This window comes from Copadichromis virginalis, linkage group LG3 (genome assembly GCF_057382275.1).
Source record: "Copadichromis virginalis isolate Kocher_CV1m ecotype Utaka linkage group LG3, C_Virginalis_male_GT1.1, whole genome shotgun sequence".
NCBI lineage: Eukaryota > Metazoa > Chordata > Actinopteri > Cichliformes > Cichlidae > Copadichromis > Copadichromis virginalis.
This window is the reverse complement of record NC_140620.1, coordinates 12,405,087-12,424,200: the sequence shown is the minus strand read 5'-3', so window position 1 is coordinate 12,424,200 and position 19,114 is coordinate 12,405,087. Positions and strand designations below refer to the sequence as shown.

General features: G+C 40.3%; 3 protein-coding genes across 3 annotated transcripts; all 3 read right to left on the bottom strand.

The window, feature by feature from the left end:
* Window positions 1-89: 89 nt before the first annotated feature.
* On the bottom strand, window positions 90-8,401 carry LOC146712827 (C-type lectin domain family 10 member A-like). Its single transcript, XM_085444636.1, has 8 exons — window positions 7,974-8,401; window positions 7,798-7,899; window positions 5,152-5,250; window positions 3,536-3,601; window positions 3,361-3,453; window positions 3,125-3,279; window positions 2,388-2,497; window positions 90-1,648 (listed from the first exon to the last, which is right to left on the bottom strand). The coding sequence occupies exons 1-8, from the start codon at window positions 8,026-8,028 to the stop codon at window positions 1,504-1,506; spliced, it is 825 nt and encodes a 274-aa protein (XP_085300762.1). The 5' UTR covers window positions 8,029-8,401; the 3' UTR covers window positions 90-1,503.
* A 1,358-nt stretch (window positions 8,402-9,759) lies between these two features.
* Window positions 9,760-13,000, bottom strand: cyb5d1 (cytochrome b5 domain containing 1). Its single transcript, XM_085444629.1, has 4 exons — window positions 12,765-13,000; window positions 11,265-11,341; window positions 10,166-10,384; window positions 9,760-10,053 (listed from the first exon to the last, which is right to left on the bottom strand). The coding sequence occupies exons 1-4, from the start codon at window positions 12,886-12,888 to the stop codon at window positions 9,823-9,825; spliced, it is 651 nt and encodes a 216-aa protein (XP_085300755.1). The 5' UTR covers window positions 12,889-13,000; the 3' UTR covers window positions 9,760-9,822.
* Window positions 13,001-14,961: 1,961 nt separating this feature from the next.
* On the bottom strand, window positions 14,962-15,924 carry LOC146712825 (B-cell receptor CD22-like). The gene is made up of 4 exons (XM_085452648.1): window positions 15,705-15,924; window positions 15,380-15,625; window positions 15,146-15,304; window positions 14,962-15,008 (listed from the first exon to the last, which is right to left on the bottom strand). Exons 1-4 carry the CDS (start codon window positions 15,724-15,726, stop codon window positions 14,971-14,973), a joined length of 465 nt encoding a protein of 154 aa, XP_085308774.1. The 5' UTR covers window positions 15,727-15,924; the 3' UTR covers window positions 14,962-14,970.
* Window positions 15,925-19,114: the final 3,190 nt, after the last annotated feature.

The following is a 19,114-nucleotide window of genomic DNA, read 5'->3' as shown; positions in this document are numbered from 1 at the left end:
CATGCAACTAGCTGTGTGAAAACACTCACTCATCATTTTTACGGGTATGTCACAACATTTTGGGGGTCTTAGCTTCGTGTTTATCATCCTATTCGCTAGATTTTAAAGTGAATCAGCCCAAGTTTTACAGAAGTTGCTTTCAAAACTTCCTTTTTAATGAGAAACAGGCAGCCATTCCCTGCCAAAGCGCCACTTTTCAGTTGATACTTCCCCAAAATCAACCAAAACCTACAAAAACTGTATGCAATCTGTGTGACGATAATACCATCATAACATCTGACACTGACACGGCTTTATTCAGATGCTTTAAAAACGTTTTGTTGCTATAAAGCAGGGGTGTAGATATAGAGACCAAAACTATTTTTTGTAATCAGGCTGTAACATTTTTTATTTCTGCTTTGAACTTGGACATTTGAATGTGAGAGTCTGTGGATAAGGATGTCCTCCTTTAATGTCCACTAGGTTCGTCCCCTAGGTTGGAGTGGACAGCATTTCTACTTCAGGACCACAGACTTAGATAAGTTTACAAAATTACCACATCATGGTTAACTGACTCGAAGCATGGTTAAAGGTTACAGTGAAAATACTGTTAAAATATTATTAGATCTTGCTAATTATTTGGCACTGATGAAACACCTTACTGCGATGTTACATGGCCTAGTCCAGCCCTTGATGTGTGTTTTACCCACATGTGCACAATACAGCATGATGACCAAAAGGATTAAAGCAAACTAACAAGAAAAGCAAATGTGCAGCCACAGATGATTAGAAATAGCAAAAAAAAAATAAAAAAAAATGTCATGTTCTAGCATATGCTTGGTCACAAGGACCCCATTTAGAGTTAGGGGTAGGGTTTGGCTAACATTAACCTCTTTATACATAATTGTATTCATTCAAATCGTAGGTTTTTTGAATAAAAAGTTCCTCATTAGTATGTAGCTAAAACAAAACCCAACTCCATGACCAAGTGAAAGTCCAACATTCAAGAAGTCAGAGGTCAGCCCTCAGTGAGGTTGTCATTTAAGAGGGAGGCAGACAGCGGGGCTGAGCAGATCTCACTGGAGCGCAGTTCTCATTCAGCATCTTCATGTCCCGACAGTGCTGTTGTTGTTGTATTTCCAGATGTAGCGTTGGGCGTCAGAGTTGTAGTGCAGGTAATGTTGGAAGATCTCCTCAGATTCTCCTCTGAGCACACCTGAGGGCATCAGGACGCTCATTAAAGAGCTCATGTGTTGCAATTACAGGTCTCTCTCACTATTGTTTTTCCACAGTTTCAGTTTTAGTCCATGTTTTATTCAGTCTTTAAAGTAAACACCTTGGGAAATTTTCTACAATTTTATAATTTTCTTCTACAGCTCCATATAGCCTCATTAACTCTGGACCTGCTGGAGAGCGCCCCCTGTAGAGCAGTAAGTCCAGAAAGTGGGATATCTTCATTATATTATAAGTTTTTGCGGTGTAATCTGAGAGCAGATGTGGGCAAAGCCAGGGAAGCAGGTGTGTTCAGGCATTCACGGTAGGTTTCTGACAGATGAACTGCATCTTGATGGAGCAGTGCACGTCGTTCAGGAGTCCATCATCATAAAGGTGAGCGCAGTCTTCATCTCCGTGCCCGGTCAGGTTGTCCGGCTGCCCGGGTTTCCACCGCCTGGAAAAACACACATACATTACTTATGTTTGTGAGCAAATTCTATGCAGAAGTGAGCATAATTGTCCTATTCTCATCTCCAGGGTTACAGCAGCTTTTGTCAAAGCTGGCATGGCTCATTTCTGCACTAAAAGCTGTGCTAACACTGAGTAAAGCCACAGGGAAAATGCTGCTTCTGCTAACATGCTAATTTTGTTTCTACAGTGTCTGACAGGAAGGATTTGCATCTGGAAACCGGATATAAAATTCCCGCCAACTCTGGATCACTTTCTTTTTCAGTCGAGTCAGTCTCTTTAAGGGCAATCTGTGGACATGTGTGCATGTTTTTGTAATTTCCGAAAAACCTATTTGAAAAAAAAAAAATACTAATAAAAGGCATGATGTGTCTTTGAGTATGGCCCAAACATTTGGGGAATTAAAGTCAATAAAAAGCAGGATGAAACATGGAAAAAGGAAAAAAGGAAAGTAAGTAAATAAGTAAGGAAGACTTGCAGACTCACAGACTTGCAGTCACAAAGCACAGTACAGAAAAATAGTAAATGGAAAAAAATAAGTTAAAGAAAAATGGAAAATAATTTTTAAAAAGTTTGGAATGGCTGGTTTGGCTAGTATGATGCCAGTATAGCTTTATGATTTTCATCCTCTTTCATCTGGAATTGTTTGATTTTGATTCTTTCCATATCATTAATGCAAGACAGAAGAGAGGTCACATCTGTTTGTTTGTTTGTTTTTTAAAGACCTGGGCTCCACTGTGTACGGCGTCTGGTTCACCCACTCCCAGCGCCCAGTCCTCCAGTCAGACAAACCAATCCAGTAAAAGTGAGGCATGCTCCTGCGGGTCACAAAGTCCTGGACAGAGAGAAGTATAAAGTAATTTTTTCTTATTTCCTTGTCTGCAAACTACTAAAAAAATAAAATAAAATGCAGGATATTCATAACTTGAAGGTCATTTGTGTAAATTCCACTTTTACCTCTAGAGGGCAGCATTTAAGCAGTGGATTTGTTAACATTAGCCTTGGTACAACGTCCTCATGTGACTTTGACTTTTCTCAGCCTTCCATTTTAAATAAAAACTTACTTGCTTAGTTAAAGATGCTTTTGACTGTGTGCACATAAAGTTTTCAAATCTTTTCTTAAATCCAGAAAATGTCAGACAGTACATCTTAAACCTCGACTCTTTATCTATGAGTCATTTTGAAGCTCTTTTCTAAGTGTTTCTGTCCTACTTCAGGCCTGCTCACAAAAAAGATAAATAAAATGTTGTCTTTATGGGTGAAAGAGTTAAATTATGTTTTAAAAAGTGTGCCATGCCCATGACATTGTCCACTGACACCTCTGAGGCTCTGAAGTCTCTGCTGTCTGAATTGTTGAGATGCTGTTAACCAGACACATTTTTACAAACTAGGAAACATTACCATTCAAATAAAGACTGGTACATTTCATGCTGAATCATGTGAATAGTGTGGCAGGTCTTACCCACTCCTTGTCGTTGCGCAGAATGACCAGGTGGGCTTGTTGTGTTTCACACCAGTCTCTGGACTCGTTCCAGGACCGAGAATCACCGCTGAAGAAGTAACAGCTGGACTCAAACACAGTCCAACCCACAGGACAACAACCACCTGCAGTTGAACCTGACAGAGAGAAACAGGTACACAGGTGTGAGCGTCAGTCTGCAGATGTGTATTTTCCTAATATAAATATGGTATACACACTGTTGTTGGTGACGTGTTCGTGGGAACATTTGATGGCAGCGATGCTCTTGCTCAGAGAGTCGATGACCGACAGCTGTTTCGGCGCCTCTGACACTGAACACACAGCACAAACACAGGTTAAACATGATGTTTGGAGTCATCACCAGCAGTATAATCTACAGGGGGGCAGACAAACCTGAGTTAAGCTGGTCCTTGTTGTTCTCAACAGCATACTGGAGCTGCTGAACTTGTTTAGCCGTTTCTAGAAACAAGGAGACTTAGCATGTTAGCATGTTTGGCAACTGGAACACTTAAAACGATGAGGTTTGGTTTAGACTTTCACATTGTTAGTGTAAGTCTGCATAAACCCCTTATGAGATAAATATTTTAGTGTCAGGGACCTGGGTCTGATGACCCAGGTGTCCTCTGCAGTTTTGGACTTATATTACTTGTTATAAGTATATTTGATGTATGGTATGGCTGTCACTGGTTTCCCTGATTGCAGGTATGTGTGTGTGGGTGTGTATATGGGTGTGGGTGCATCTGGTAGGCTGGTTTACGGGCACCATTAGGCCTGGTGGGTGTGCCCTGCCAGGTGGCTGGCCACACCTGAGGAAGATGTTCACACAAACCTGCAGATGATCAAGCCTCTTCGAGGGAGCTACTTAGCAGTGTGGTGGAGCTCTCTCTGATGCTGGATCGTTTTGTGAGACTTCCTGTTAGTTTCCCAGCTGGAAGTCAGTGAGTGTGAATTTGTCGCAGTGTAGTGTATTTACGGCTCCTTCTGTTATTTTCTCAGGAGAATTGCGGGACGAGAGGGCAGCAAGCACAGGTTACACGAACACTAAGGAGCACATGCACAGAGCACTGACACTGGATGAAGACACGGCACGGGAGTCTGGGACACACGGGGATTTATTGGTGAATTGTGTTTTAATATAAATGTGTCATTTTTAATTTAAATATGTTTCAATATCTAGTGTTATCTAGTGTTACATTGTCCACCTGTACCAGATAGCTGTAACTGTCATGATAGGCTGTGTGGCAGGCAGGCCGGAGAAGTGGACCCAAGAGCAGGACTCAGAACCGGCAGGTTAAACCTAAAGCACAGCTTTGTTGCTCAGAAAAAACTCCACATGGATAAAACGTCCAAAAAACCAAAACAAAACTCTGAACATAGGAACTGAAACACTGGAACTGAGCAACTAAACAGAAGTAGAAGACAAACACACAGCATACTGAGGGTAGCAAACATTAACGACACGACAGAGGGCAAAGGCAAACACAGGGCTTAAATACACAGTGGAGTAATCAGGGAATAGGAAACAGGAGGGAGACACAGCTGGGAGAAATTAGGGCTAACGCGACAGGGGGAAGTAAAATGGACACTGACATAAGACATGGACCTTCAAAGTATAACAGAAAACAAATCACATCGAGACACAGACTTGACACAAAACCTAAAAATTAAACTCATAACCAGGACCAAACTGAAACCTAGAATAATAATAATAATAATAATCAAAACAGCACAACTAAAGAATCAGAACATAAATCATAACACAGAAGAAGAAGAATACCAAAACACAAGAAACTGAAAATGCTGGGTCAAAATGACCCAGAACTGGGACAATAACTAGTTATGCTGTGGATCTAAACACCTTTAAGTTTGATGTATTAAATCTATGTAAGCTAACCACATTCAGATTTTAAGTGTAGCAGAGTAATGTGCTGAAACTGTGTCCTGTTTTTGTTTTGTTTTTTTGTTTTTTGAGTGTTCTCCAAAAAGACGTTAACTAACAGGTGTGCTACCTTGAGTGTGATGCAGTGAGGCGTTCAGTGATTGGACGATCTTACTGAGGTTGGAAACTCTCTGCTCCAAAGTCCCCAGACGATTTGACATCTTCCTGTCTGAAAAAAGAGATGGCCAAGGTCAACTGTACACATCCCCAAAAAGAGGAAATTCTTCTAGTATAGCAAACTAAACACTCTATAATACAATAAAATAGTGTAATAAAGAAATTTGCTCAACAAAATAAGACAAAATAAAAAAATGTTCAGTAAAGAAAAATCATTAAAAGAACAAAATGAAACAAAACTAGAGATGATAAAATAAAAAGCTGATTTTAAAAACTGGCTCTATTACATAATGAAGATTCAATATAACAAAAACTGTAAATCAAATGACTTTTATCTTTCTTTTCATTTAATAATTTAATTTCAAGATGATGTCATGTAAATATCTACTGTGTGATTAGAGTTTAGTTATCATTTGTTTTTCTCTTTGTCATGTTGAAGGATCAAAAATTATTTTCAATTACAAGAAAATTCTGTAAACCATCTTTGCAGTCACAGTGATTTTGCTACTAACGTACTCGGCTCGTGCTGATTCTAATAATCATTTTGCACATACAAGAAAAAGTTTGTAAGTGTTTATTTCACTAGAGACTATAAAGAATACATATGAAGTGGAAAGCTGAGATGGTTGAGAGTGTGCAGTGGAGGGATCATTGATATATTGGACATATAGGAAAAGAGAAAGACCTCGAAGGATGTTTATGGATGTAGAGGTGGGATTTAGCATGTGGATTTGGACCCCAAATGCAGACCTAGACATGAACGGCTCAAGATGGTGGCATGTACGCACATATGCAGTGGCACAGTGCTTCCAACTACTGTGCACCTTTTTGTGTTTTTCTACTATTTATATTTTATTCCTTTTTTTTTTTTTTTGCCTGTCCCGTTTGGCTCTTTTGCCATCAGAATTATTGTCTAAAGGCAAAGAAAGATGCCCAATGGATTTACTTTACCAAATTGACCATCCCAGCCTTGCCGTATTATATTTTATTCCAACACAGTTGATGTGGGACACCCAGAATTTAGTTGTACAATAAAAAGGACAAAAGACTACTCTATTCTATTTCTATTTTAAAAGGCAGACTGAAAACGCAGAGCTTACTTATAATATTGGTAGTGTGCAGTGATGGGAATAACGGCGTTACAAGTAACAGCGTTACTAATGGTGTTTTTTTTTCAGTAACGAGCAATCTAACTAATTACTATTTCTATCGTTACAACGGAATTAGAGTTACTAACAAGGAAACGCCGTTCGTTACTATTTTTCAACAAACAGACGGTTGAAGCTGTGCTCAGCTTACCGCATCTTATATCAGTCACACGGAAGTAGCTGTAAGTAATCTGGACGCTACAGCTTTAAGCAGCTGCGCGCTCCCGCGGACGGTAATCACGATCACTGTCTAGCACAACACCTGGAGCTAAGGGGGCAAAACAATCGCATGAGTGCTGCTGTTTGACTGAGGAAGAATAAAGTAGTCGTGGTAAGACAATCACATGACCACTTAAAGACAAAACAACAAGGTGATAGATACCAGTTTGTAAACTGTGTTGATAGGCCACGTAAAACCAGAGTCATTGTAGCACTCTCGTGTGATGCAACAAGTCAATAATCACACGTTTACTGTCTAAGGACAGTGCTAGCAAGCACTCTCTGCTTATGAGCAAAAAATAAAATAAAAACAACAAAAAAACAGGAAGTTTTAGGAGTGACGGCGAGAGAGAGAGAGACAGCAGAAAGAGAGAGAGAGAGTTTTGAGATGTGAGAGATTTGTGATGTTTAGCGTGTTTGGAGTCTGTAGTTAATGTGTTGTCTTTTGTAGTTAGTGTGTAGTGTTGTGGATAGTTTTGTGTTTGTGTCAGAACAATAAGGCGACTGCTGTCTCCAGGTAGAAACAGGAGTGATACACCTGCTGCTGTCAGACCTGCAGGTATCAGGTGTGATGTTCTCCTTTATAGTGGACAGAAATTATGTTTTTGGAGTGGCACAAATAATTTGTGGCATCTTATTGAAGAACAGCTGATCTGTAAATAGTTTGAAATGGTTATTTTAAAAAATCAAGGTAAAAGGTAAATGGATGCAAATAACTTTGTTTGCAAACTTGTGCATAGGATTTTAAAATTGACAATTTATATTTGCATTTAAAGTTGTGAAATATGATCATTAAACATGTTTGTGGTTGTTACAGTAAAAAATATAACCTTTTCTACTTTGATCTTGTGTTTTTTGTCTGATTTTAGACCAATTGTGTTAATACAGTATGTCAAAATGAAAACATAACTGTAAATTCAGACACGTGAGTTTGTGCTGAAAAGAATGACACCAAACAAGGCAAAGTAAATAGTTTAAAGGTGAAATGTGGAGGGAACATCAAAAGTAGTTAAAAATGGCCAATTATACCCTGGACCCCAGAGGGTTAAACGTTTTTTTAAAGTAACGCAATAGTTACTTTTCAAGTAATTAATTACTTTTAGAATCTTGTAACTCAGTTACTAACTTGAAGAAGTAACAGTGGTCACCACATTTAACCTAAACTAGAGTGTGTGTGTGTGTGTGTGTGTGTGTGTGTGTGTGTGTGTGTGTGTGTGTGTACACGCACTTACTGGTACTTCCCATCACTATGATCAGAATCAGCAGGACCACGACGATCAGACCAGGAAACAGCCACCGTCTGAACCTGGATGCAGATGAGGGTGCTGGACTGTCTGCTTGACAGACGCTCAGTTATTACAGGTGCACGCTACAACCAAGACATTCCCAACTTAAATGAAACGGATACCTGTGAGAGAGAGCGTCGTCTGGTCCCAGTAATTCTCATAATATGATTCCTCCATTCTGCTCACCTCTTACTGTGGTTAAAATAGAGTCAGTCAAGTTACAGTACCTTTGGAGAGACGAACAAAAGTCTCAAAAACTACCCGGTGATGCCTCCCTTTATTACTTTCAAGTTAAACCGTAAAGTTATTTTAAACGTATTAAATATAAATTGGATCAAAGTAGTTTAAAGGAATACACCTGTAGCTGGATTTATGTAGATATTCAGTATATAAATACACCTATGCTAATCTCAACAAAATCAAGTTGTTCTTTCTACCAAACTCACTTAAATATCAACACTAATTCAAACTAATAATGGAGAAAGAATAAAGTGCTCCTCACCTCTGCTCTGCCTGTGAAGAATCAGCTGGAAAGCATCAGATAAAAGTTTACATCACCTCCTCCCTCCCACCCACCAAGTAAGAAACTATGTGCAAGTACCCGTTTTATTAAGCGCATCATAATTATTTTTGAGGATTTAGCTCCTGGTCTCACATCCTATTTTAGTATTTTCTGTAAAATGAGCCTCAGAATTTCCCTTTTGTTCAGAAACATTTTCTCCCAGGGAGGGAAGCATTCCTCAGTCTGAACTTCCCTAAAATCAACCACAGTGTTCACAAATTCAAACTATGTGTAAATGCAAGATCACAAACAAACACAGACATGTGGTCTTAAACTTTAACACAAGATAACCATAAACACAAAGCTCGATATAAAACAAGAGCTGCTCGGGACACAGTGTTCATCTAAACCTTAAATGGTTTAATTGAAACACCTTAAACTGTGGAAAACCATCTGGATCCGTTTTTCTATGACATTAATTCATAATCACATTAACATTCACCAGGTTTTAGGGGATGGTCTCAAGTACAATTTTAGTCACATGTTTGCATTAAACATAATGTTCCAACAGCAGCAAAAAGGCCACACTACCATTAATGGAAACTATAAGTGTTAATACAATTTAAACAGGTGAATTTAGATTATAATTTAAATCTGAACAAAAGTAAAGGACCTATAACAGAGCCCTGTGGAACTCCATGACCTGTAAGAAAACACTCTGTGACACCCCATTCTGGGTTTTGTTACTCACAGTGTTCTCAGATGGTTATGCCATCCAGAGATACGCCAACTAGAGGCTAAAAAGCTTCAGGTCTGACTTTTACAGGCTTGTTGTACATCTATACATGTGTTTTACTGACGTTAACTTCCACTTTTTTAAGCCTTTAGTTGTAGTACGTTATATGTTATTAATATATATCTCATTCTACCTGAAATCTATTATTTGTAAAGGTTGTAAACATGTTAATTTCACCTGAAGACTTGAATATTTTAACACGGGAGTCTATGGGGCCTGACTCACTGGAGTGGACACTGAAGGAATTGCAAATGAATTAGGTTTAAACATTTTCTCTTCATATTCATCTCGTCATATTTAAAGATGTTTAAAGATGTGAGGGGCTGAACTGATAGATGTAAAAGAAGATGTAAAATTAAGTTAAATGCAAGGAAACAACATATAGACAGATAGACCAAACAGAGTTTGGCTCTGGATCAGCCTCTTGATGCACAAAATTTGCCAACTGCTTAGCTCAGTTAGCCATCAGGGGCCTCAGCTAACCCTAACTGAGTCTCCAGTGACTTTGTGGGAGTCCATCTGTGCTAATGTGCAGCTCAGATTGGCCTTTAAAGAGAATTTAAGGTCTCTCTTTGGTGAAAACTTTCATCAAACGACAGTTAGAAAAGGCACCTGTTAGCACAGCTTTAATAAAATAACTGTTATGTTCTAGTCCACAGTTCAGGGTCAGAGGTCAGCCCTCGGTGAGGTCATCGTTGTAGTGGAGGAGGATGGCGGGGGTGAATGCGTCTCGGTCCAGACGCAGCTGTTCGAGCTCGAGGTCATTGTCTGGGACATTGTTCTCACTCAGCGTCTTGTTCATGTCCAGGACGGCGCCGTTGTATTTCCAGGTGTAGCTGCGGGCATGCGAGTTGTATCGCAGGTAGCGCTGCAGGATCTCGTTCAGAGTCTCCTCTGAGCACACCTGAGGGCATCAGGACACACACTGTGTTTGTAGCTAAACGTCTTTGTGACCGTTAACCACATCATGAAGGCGCAGTTACCCAAAGTGCATCTGGCTGAGGTGATGTGCTCACCTCCATCCGCTGCTCCTGTGACGTCAGCGTGTTGATGATTCGCATCCACCTGGTTTTAGCGGACAGCAGCCCCACCTCGTATCGGCTATCTCTCCACCACGGCTGTCCGATGTCGCTGTCCCAGTCGGAGCGCGGACCGTTGGGGGGGATGTGCAGGAAACGCCCCCTGGGGGTGTAGTACGCCACACAGCAGGTCAGAGGGTCCACGTACTTCAGGATCTGAGGACAGGTGGGAAATTAATTTACTATCTTTTTACATTGACAGCACAGGAGCATAAAACCACCAGATGCTGTTTCAGGTTTCAGGTCTGAGGCGGGCCACTGCCCACAGACTCCAGATCAGAGAACTGAAATATCCTCATGAAGTAAAAGCAAAACCTGCTGGAGAAAACAGTGAAGTGTGTTTACTTTAACTGTCCAAGTACAAAGCAACAGAAAATGTTGTCTGATTATCTTTAGCTGAACTGTGATAAGAATTTTTATTTCTCTATATTTTTTATACGAGAAAATTATGTGACCTGGAAACTGATTCTGACCACTCACACAAGCCTAGAGAGCAGTCTGCACTCCCATGGAAACCACAGGTCTCTAGGAAAAAGTGTTTTTTTTCCTGAAAGTTGCTCGAGGTTGGAAGGATTTGGGCTGACTGAGGCTCGAGGCCTGTGTGACTTGGGCTTAAACCTCAAGTGAAGCTTCCTGTAGAGAAGATTAAACAACAGTATCTCAATTTTCTCCAAATCAGAACTCAGTAACAGGCGAGTACATTCAGGTGAAAACACTCTTCAGCAGGATTAGGAATGCACGACTATTACTCAAGCTGCCCTTAATGACAGGTGTAGGAGATGACTGAGTGTGACTGTGGCTCAGGAGGATGTTTGATTCCAGCATGCTGTAATGCCCTTCAGCAAGACACTGATCCCCTGAACGGTCCCAGAAGCATCCATACAAGCAGTGCGAAAGTGCCTAAAGTTGAAAGATGAAGTAAAATCTAAGACATAAATGTAGCTTAAGTAGTAAAAATGAACTCTTGGGTCTGTGCTACAGTAGAAAAGCTCTGCACAGTCTAACACCAGTCCACGTAAGTTTGATCGGCACTCACGTCTTCAGTTTTGGGGTCAAACCAGCTGCTGATGTCCTTCCCTGCAAACTCCATGATGGGCAACAGCAGAACATCACCTGCAGACAGAAACACATGTTACCCTCATAAACACCATCTTTCTTAATACTCTCCACCTGAGAACTCCCACAGTGGTGTCTGATTTTAACCCACTTACATTTTAAGAAAGCTGTAGGAGGAAATACTACACAGATGTTTACTTATACTCTTTCAAATTAACATTACAAAGGCTTTCAAACAGCAACAAAACAAGCTGATCATAGAGTCTAAAGCATGAAGCCAGTGTTGATGGAACAAAAACTGCAGTTCCTCTAATGTCCACTTGAGGCTCCAGCAGCGAGTCAACTTTAAGGAAAGATTATTTTAAAGTGTCTTTGTTTTCAAAATAAAAGTGTCCAATTAGTAATTGGAAGGTAATGTTAGGTGAGGTAAGGTAATGAATGTTATGAAATCTCACATTTTCAAAATAAAACCTAGAGTTAGTTAAAAGAATTCATCATTTTCAAAATAAAAGTGTATTAGATAGGGGATGGTAACAGGATGCTATGAAATCTCTGATTTTCAAACTAAAATTCCACCTTTAGTTATAGGAATGCATCAAAATGCTTAAAAGTGTAATTTTTTCAGAGTAAAACTGTCCGATCAGTTATTAGAGGAAACAGGATGCCTTGAAATATTAAGATTAACTTCCACACAAAGTTAATTCATCCAAGCGGTTTAAATATTCTCTTTCAAACTATTTGGGTCATTTACCCACCTTCGGCTTTTTCATCTAATCTAATTTATGTATTTATACACATAATTTAAACAGTAGCTGATCTAGTTCATCTTTAGATGTTACAGTCAATCATTAGTTGTGTCTTTAAAATATTACAAGCAAAAACACTTTTTTTTTTAAATCGGTCTTTGACGCTTCAGTGCAGAAATGCCTGAAATGACCACCAGAGGGCAGCCTCTTGCAGTAAATGACTTGAGGTCCTCGTGTCATTTCATCCACGAGCTCCATCATCATAATAATAATAATAATAATAATAATAATAATAATAATAATAATAATAATAAGAAGAAGAAGAAGAAGAAGAAGAAGAAGAAGAAAAACCCCAATATGCAGCAAGCACCATCTTTTGCATACAGTCTATGGATTAAATCAATGAACTGAGTGGGAAAACTGTGATCCACGTTTTCAGGGATTATTATTTATTTATTTTTTCCCTTTGTTGTCATTTTGTGTCTTTGTACTCTGCGAGTCTTCATGTCGGACACACAAGTCTCTCACACACAGTGCAACTCCTTCTGGTTGCTCGCTGTGTGGATTAGCAGCAGGAACAGACACTTCCGGAAACTCGTTTTCCTGTTGTGTAACTAAAGAGTCAAAAACAGGAATCACTCTCACTGACTCTGACTTCTCACAGAGGCACTTTGTGCTTTTCAGCCTGCCCTGTCTTCAACTGGTGACGCAGTAATCTACCTGCTGCGGCTCACCTTTGTACTGGCTCATCAGCGGGCTCAGGTCGTACACTTTGCCCAGAAACGACACCCACAGGTCCTCCGCCGTGTTGTGAGCCGCCACCTCCGAGGGAGTGAAGTACCTGGGCCGTCCCATCATCTGCAGGCGGGTAGCTGTGTCCAAGTCACGGAGAAACGCGGAAAAACAGCCCCGGTTCAGGTTTCGCCGTCTCCATGGAGCGCTGTTGACACGCTGCCATGGCAAGAGACGCCGAGGGCGGGGCTTCTGTTCATTGAAATACACGTGTTTATCTCGAGATCTAAAAATGACCTGAATCGATTTAATCAATAAAGATAGGGATGGTTTTATTTCCTAAACATTAATAAACTAATTAAAATTAATAAATTAACTGTATGTATTTGTTAGAATCATTACTCTCCGGACAGTAATATATATATGAAAAATTTCAACTCTACCCACCTGTAAATATCACCATGTTGTCTCATCCCGCAGCAAATTAAAATAATGACCCAGGAAACATCAATTTGAAAATAATCAAATGTATCTGACTGATCAAATGATTATCAGAATGATTTGATCAATAATACTGTTTTTTTCCTTAAAGTGTCCTTAATACTCAGTAGTTGTTCATCCAGCATCTGCACCAGCCTCTATGCTTCTTTAACGTTTTTATTTTGAAGGATTCAGAATGGCTCTGTTTCCTCTTATTGTTTAGTGCAGTGTAGAGACCAAGCAGATCCATAAGAGTATTTACTCCTTTAATTAGACATTATAATCATTTGGTCCTTTACTTCAAGAAATTTTCTCTAACTGGACCTTTTTAAATGCTAGCTGAATACCACTCATGCCATTTTATTACAAATGAAGGACTAGTTCTGTGCTTTGTTGTTCTGTTTTTGCACATTTCTGTCCAGTTTGAATGTGTTTGATCAGGCGCTTCTTTCTTGGTCAGCACCCTTGGTGGTGTAAAACTCACTTGACTGTGGCCTAGCTTTTTTCCTCTCAACTAAGGCTCAAAGTTTGGGTTTTTTTCCTGGCCTTGGCAAACATGATTACACATCCAAATAACGTGTCAGAGCAGGTGAGCTTGGAATGTGGCTCCATTTCTCTCTCTCCAAGAGATTTTCCTAACTTCTTTAAATTTAAAATTTTCCTTCTGAGATCTTTACTGTCATCACTGAGTCCTTGGACTGTACGTAGTATTGGTCAGTCCAATGAGTGCTGACAATTTTTCACCATTCATTTTCAAGTCATTAAACATGTATTTTGTTCAATCATTCCACTCTGTAAAATGAATAAGTCAAAGAAATTATTAAAAGCTCAAAATTACCCATGAAGAGTGCATATGAACTTCTGTTTACAACTCTAGGTATGTTAAGATTAAGGCTACGTCCACGGGTATTTTTGAAAACGGACGTTTTAAAAAATAATCCCATCCACACGTGAATGCAGAAATGAAGGAAAATGCTGCTATGAACATGCCAAAGCAACAGGTGGCGATATATTCCTCACCGTGTAGAAATGTTGGCCAATCAGAAGTCTAGAAGCCTCGGTGGGAAATAGTAAACAAAGCTGGGGAATAGAAGCAGAACCCAGTCGTATGTGTGGAGGGACAGTAACTGTGTGTATATGTAAGCATTTAAACACTGCAGAGAGTAGAATTAACAGTATTGTAGAAATTCATTTCACCGAAACAATAACGTGATGTCAAAAAAGGCGCACACCTTTAACGCTGCATTTTCTCCGTTTTTCTCGTCCACACTTTATAGCAAAAACAGAGTTTTCGAAAATATCCACCCTGGCCGGAGTTTTTAGAAATCTCAGTTTTCAGTGACCAAAAACGCCGTTTACGTGTGGACGAAAGGTGCAAACGCATAGAAAAAGCTGCGTTTTCAAAAATACCCAGGTACGTGTGGACGTAGCCTAAGACTCAGTCTATGCTGCTCATTTTGTCGGGTCTTTACATAAGTACTTCAAGATGAATAGTGTTTTGAAGTGATAAATCCTTGAACCTTTCCAGTTACTATTTTATGTTTTTAACTTAAATTACATTATTTTCTGGGTTAGAATCTTTTTTTTTCCTATTTCATAATTTATTTGAACACCTGGCTTAAACACAGATTTGTACACAGGCTTTGTTTTTGAATGAGCCTCAAAATCTTAGATAAAATTTACAATCAGTGCTCTTCGATGACATCCTCTTCATCCAATCCGTCGACCTCAAGAGCTCGGATGATCACTGGTGGGTGGATTGTTCCCTGCAGTCAGCAAATCAGAAAAGAAACACAGATGCAGTCTATAAAATGTTAACAGTTGTAGTTATAGACAGATATCTGTCATCAGTTCATTGATTATTGATTGTTTAATAATTGATCAGTGAATGAGTCAGTGTTACCTGTGGCTCTCTGTCGATGTAAAGATGCAACAAGAAGAGTGGAGATTAAATATGGACAGAACACCAGCAGGTAGCGAAGCAGTGTGAAGTCAAAATGCAGGGGGCGTGAGGTAGAAGGTGAAGGTGCTGATGTGGGCGGGGCTGTAGTCGCAGGTCTACCTGCAGATAGAATCCCATCTATTCAGGTAAACTTGTGGCTGAAATAAGACATGAAATGAGTGTGAAGCTCCTCACCTGTGACAGTGATCCAGCTGGATGGAGACTCTCCATGACCGCTGATGTCACACTTGTAGAGGCCTTCATCAGACCTGGAAACATGCTGGATGGTCATGTGACCTGTAGGCTGCTTCCTGATGAGGGAGCCATCTTTATAGAAAGCAGCTGGGAGGTTGGAGGGAGTGGTCTTTGTTTTACAGAGCAGAGTGACGTCATCTCCCTCCATCACAGGGAGGACAGGACTCTGCAGGATCACTGATCCACCTCAACACAGAGACAAACTACAGCATTTCATCCATTTACACACAGCTTCATCAACACTAACTCCACACACTCAGCTTACCAGTGACTGTCAGGTTAACCATGTTACTGATGGGACCCTCTCTGGACTAACACCAGTAAACTCCACTGTCCCATGTGTACATGTAGCTTATCGTACAGGTAGATCCAGACCATCTTCCAAAGTTCTTTCCACATTGAATCATCACTTTATTGCTTATGTTTCTCCTCAGAGTCCATCCAGCAGAGCTGTCATCGTCCTGACAACTCAGAGATACAAAGTCTAATTCAAACAGCTGAGAGCTGCTGGGACTCACAGTCAGACGAGCTGTGAAAATAGGAGAGGCTAGACTCATTTTCATGGCTGCTTGTGCAGTCGGTCCACACATTGGCTCACATGATTACAGAGATTATCATGATCTTGAAATATAAAAATAAAATTATTTTTTAAATTATTTTTCATCATAATATTACAATTTAATCAAAATAACTCGCGGAAGTCACACTCGCGGAAGCCGGTATATATATATGTATATACCCGCCAAAATGCAATGCATTTATTGAGACTTTCAACCCCAAGTAGGTAAATTATGGAGAAATGTAAGATAAGAAAAATATCTGAAGAAGATTAAATGTTGTCTGGGCAGATTTGTTTGCATTTACTTCTGACGAGAGCGGCCTACCAGTATGCCTAATTTGTGGATTGTCGATCTTCGGATCCGCATACATAATTGAGCAGCTATTCCCAACCATGAACTATGATAAAAACAAAAACCACTCACGCCTCACAGACGACAGCTCACAGTCCTGCGTAAAGATGAAAGTGACTTCGTACAGCCCCAGTCTGCAGACGCTGGGCGCAGAGGTTCAGGAGCAGAAGTCCCATTGTAAACATACCACGGCAGACCCGACGATGTTTGCTGTACACATGCAGCTGGCTTCAGCTTTCCGGCACACAGCCCGACACATAACACAACATCAGAGAGAGCACAGACTATAAGGCGGTGTGGCTCAGGCGCAACCACCTCTCCTGCAGCAGCACTGCAGGCCACGCCCGCCATACAGGTACCAGGTAACCAGGTAAAATAAATATTCATGCAGAGATTTTGCGAATATTTATTATTCATTTTTTTAGGAGCGTAGTGTTTTTTCCAATTATTTTTAAAATTCAGGTTAAGGCTCTACATGCTCCGAAAGCCCAAATGTGATATAAGGATCAGTTTTTGTTTGCTACATGGATAATTTAAGTTCAGCTTTTTAATTGATTTAAATTGATTTTTTTGTTATAAATTTTTTAAGAGTTTAAAATGTGTTCATTACATAAATAAAATTTCATTTACTTTGTAGCATTTCGTGGACTTCATAAACAACACACTATAGTGGTTTATACAAAGCATAAAGGTAAAAAACAATGTATGCAGTGTTCTCTTCATTTTAGATGTCAAAAAGTATTTGCGGCTCCCAGTGTTTTCTTTTCAGTGAAAACAGGGTCCAAATGGCTCTTTGGGTCTTAAAGGTTGCTGACCCCTATTTTAGCCCAACACAGAGGCATATCAGTGGCCTGCAGCTATTACCGCTGCTGTTGGGAGAGGCGCAGTCCGAGGTTCTGAGCCTGCCGGCAGCCCCACAGCAGAGCTTCGATGACATCGGCAGGGCCATTTTGGATAGATTGGGCCTCTCTGTCCAAAATCATCGGCAGAAGTTCTGGATCATCACATGCAGCCAAATGACGGCAGCAGAACAGCTGTTTGGGACGCTGACTCTGGGGAGGAGACACTTCTCTACCCTGACGGTTTGTACCAATTTGGCTCATTTCAGTTACCTTCCAGAGCCTCATGGACCGGGTGCTGTGGCTGCATGCTGCATATGCTGAGACCTACCTCGATGATGTGATCCTGCACAGTAACACCTCGGCAGACCATGTGCAGCGGGTGGCCGTGGTTCTGGAGTCCCTAAAGCAGGCAGGCAGACCTCAAGGCCAAACTAAAGAAGTGTGCAGTTGGATAGAGGGAGGTACGGTATCTGGGATTCCACTTGGAGGGAGGGCAGGTGTGTCTACAGATGGAGAAGTAAGCCACCATTGCATCCCGCACACACCCCAAGACAAAAAAGGAAGTGAGGCAGTCCATGGAGCTGCCTGGGTACTATGATCAGTTCATGCCTGGGTTCGTGGGCCTGACCTAGATCTGGTCTCATGGATGGATCAGTGCCAGGCGGCATTTGTGCAGGTGAAAAATGCTCTCTATGGGGAGCCGCTGCTCCACACACTACGAGGTTGAGGTGAGTCTTACCTCCTCGACCACCTCTTGAAACTGAAGTGAAACACATCAAAACTTTGTTAAGTCATGGTCATGTGACCTGGGTGTGTTGAACCATGCTTCCGTGCAGTGTTTTGAAACATATGAGCTTAAGAAGCTCAACACAGTCTTGAAACAACTGTTTCAAGATTCCCATCCCTAAAGATTATGAGACACAAAGTGATGAGCAAAATCTGGTGTGGATTCTGGGGGAAAATTGACATTTTCTGGATTTAAGCCTGGAAGAGATTGGACCTTTAAACTTTCACTGTAAATAAAGTGTGGTCACTTGGATCCCTGCCTGTATGTCCTCCCTCTTTCTCAAATGTGTACCTTAAAGCAGATAACGTAGGCTGGAGGAAAGCATGTATAATGTAAGCAGAATTGGTCTTAGCACAGAACCCTGTGGAACTCTATAATTAGCATGATGTGGAAGCATGGTGTGTGTGACTAGTGCATTTATACACTATTCTGAATTTAATCATCTCTGGATCTCTTCCATAGCATGCCTTTGTCATGTTTTGTTAAAACATCCTGCTATGTGTTCCAGCATAATTGGTCACTTCCCACTAGTTAATCCAGGGATTACTGTGATATGACTGAAATCTGTTTAATAAAAGAAAAAATACAATAACTAAATGTCTGATTGTTGTAATTGCTAACAAAGTGTGGCTACTGTCTCTTTCTCCAGATCTTTACTTTCATATCTTGAGTAAAGAGTTAAAGAGTTTAAGAGTACAAAGAGTTAAATACTGTCTTTAAAACAAATGAAAATTAAAACCAGGTCAGTTTGAAAGAAAATGGTTTTTAAAAGGTATTATAAAACCTCTGCCTCCTTTTTATACATCTATACTTGTGTTTTACTGACATGACCCCCCTATTGAATAGAATCGATTTAATTGTCAATGTTACAAGAACAACGAAACACAGCACAAATTTTGCCTCCGTGGGGTCAATAAAGTCTTATCTTATCTTATCTTATCTTATCTCATCTCATCTTATTATTAACACTGCAGTGTTAATCAACTGGGACCAGGAATAAGATGTTGGGCCCCTTGTTGTGACACTGTGGTGTAGATTGTAGTTTTATTAAATCCTGAGACACACAGAAAGAAACCAGTGATCTAGAGTTTAGAGCATCCCATACATCCACCCTCTAATAACGTATGCTTTTAGC

Excerpts from the sequence above, each read along its gene's own strand:
- LOC146712827 (XM_085444636.1), bottom strand. The coding sequence starts at position 8,028 with ATGGAGGAATCATATTATGAGAATTACTGGGACCAGACGACGCTCTCT. Across the intron at positions 3,602-5,151 it reads CTCACTGCATCACACTCAAG|AAACGGCTAAACAAGTTCAG; the intron begins GTAGCACACCTG and ends CCTTGTTTCTAG. Across the intron at positions 3,454-3,535 it reads CAAGGACCAGCTTAACTCAG|TGTCAGAGGCGCCGAAACAG; the intron begins GTTTGTCTGCCC and ends CTGTGTGTTCAG.
- LOC146712825 (XM_085452648.1), bottom strand. The coding sequence starts at position 15,726 with ATGGTTAACCTGACAGTCACTG. Across the intron at positions 15,305-15,379 it reads CAGCTGGATCACTGTCACAG|GTAGACCTGCGACTACAGCC; the intron begins GTGAGGAGCTTC and ends TTCTATCTGCAG. Across the intron at positions 15,009-15,145 it reads ACATCGACAGAGAGCCACAG|GGAACAATCCACCCACCAGT; the intron begins GTAACACTGACT and ends TGCTGACTGCAG.
- cyb5d1 (XM_085444629.1), bottom strand. The coding sequence starts at position 12,888 with ATGATGGGACGGCCCAGGTACTTCACTCCCTCGGAGGTGGCGGCTCAC. Across the intron at positions 10,385-11,264 it reads TTGACCCCAAAACTGAAGAC|ATCCTGAAGTACGTGGACCC; the intron begins GTGAGTGCCGAT and ends ACCTGTCCTCAG. Across the intron at positions 10,054-10,165 it reads CACAGGAGCAGCGGATGGAG|GTGTGCTCAGAGGAGACTCT; the intron begins GTGAGCACATCA and ends TGATGCCCTCAG.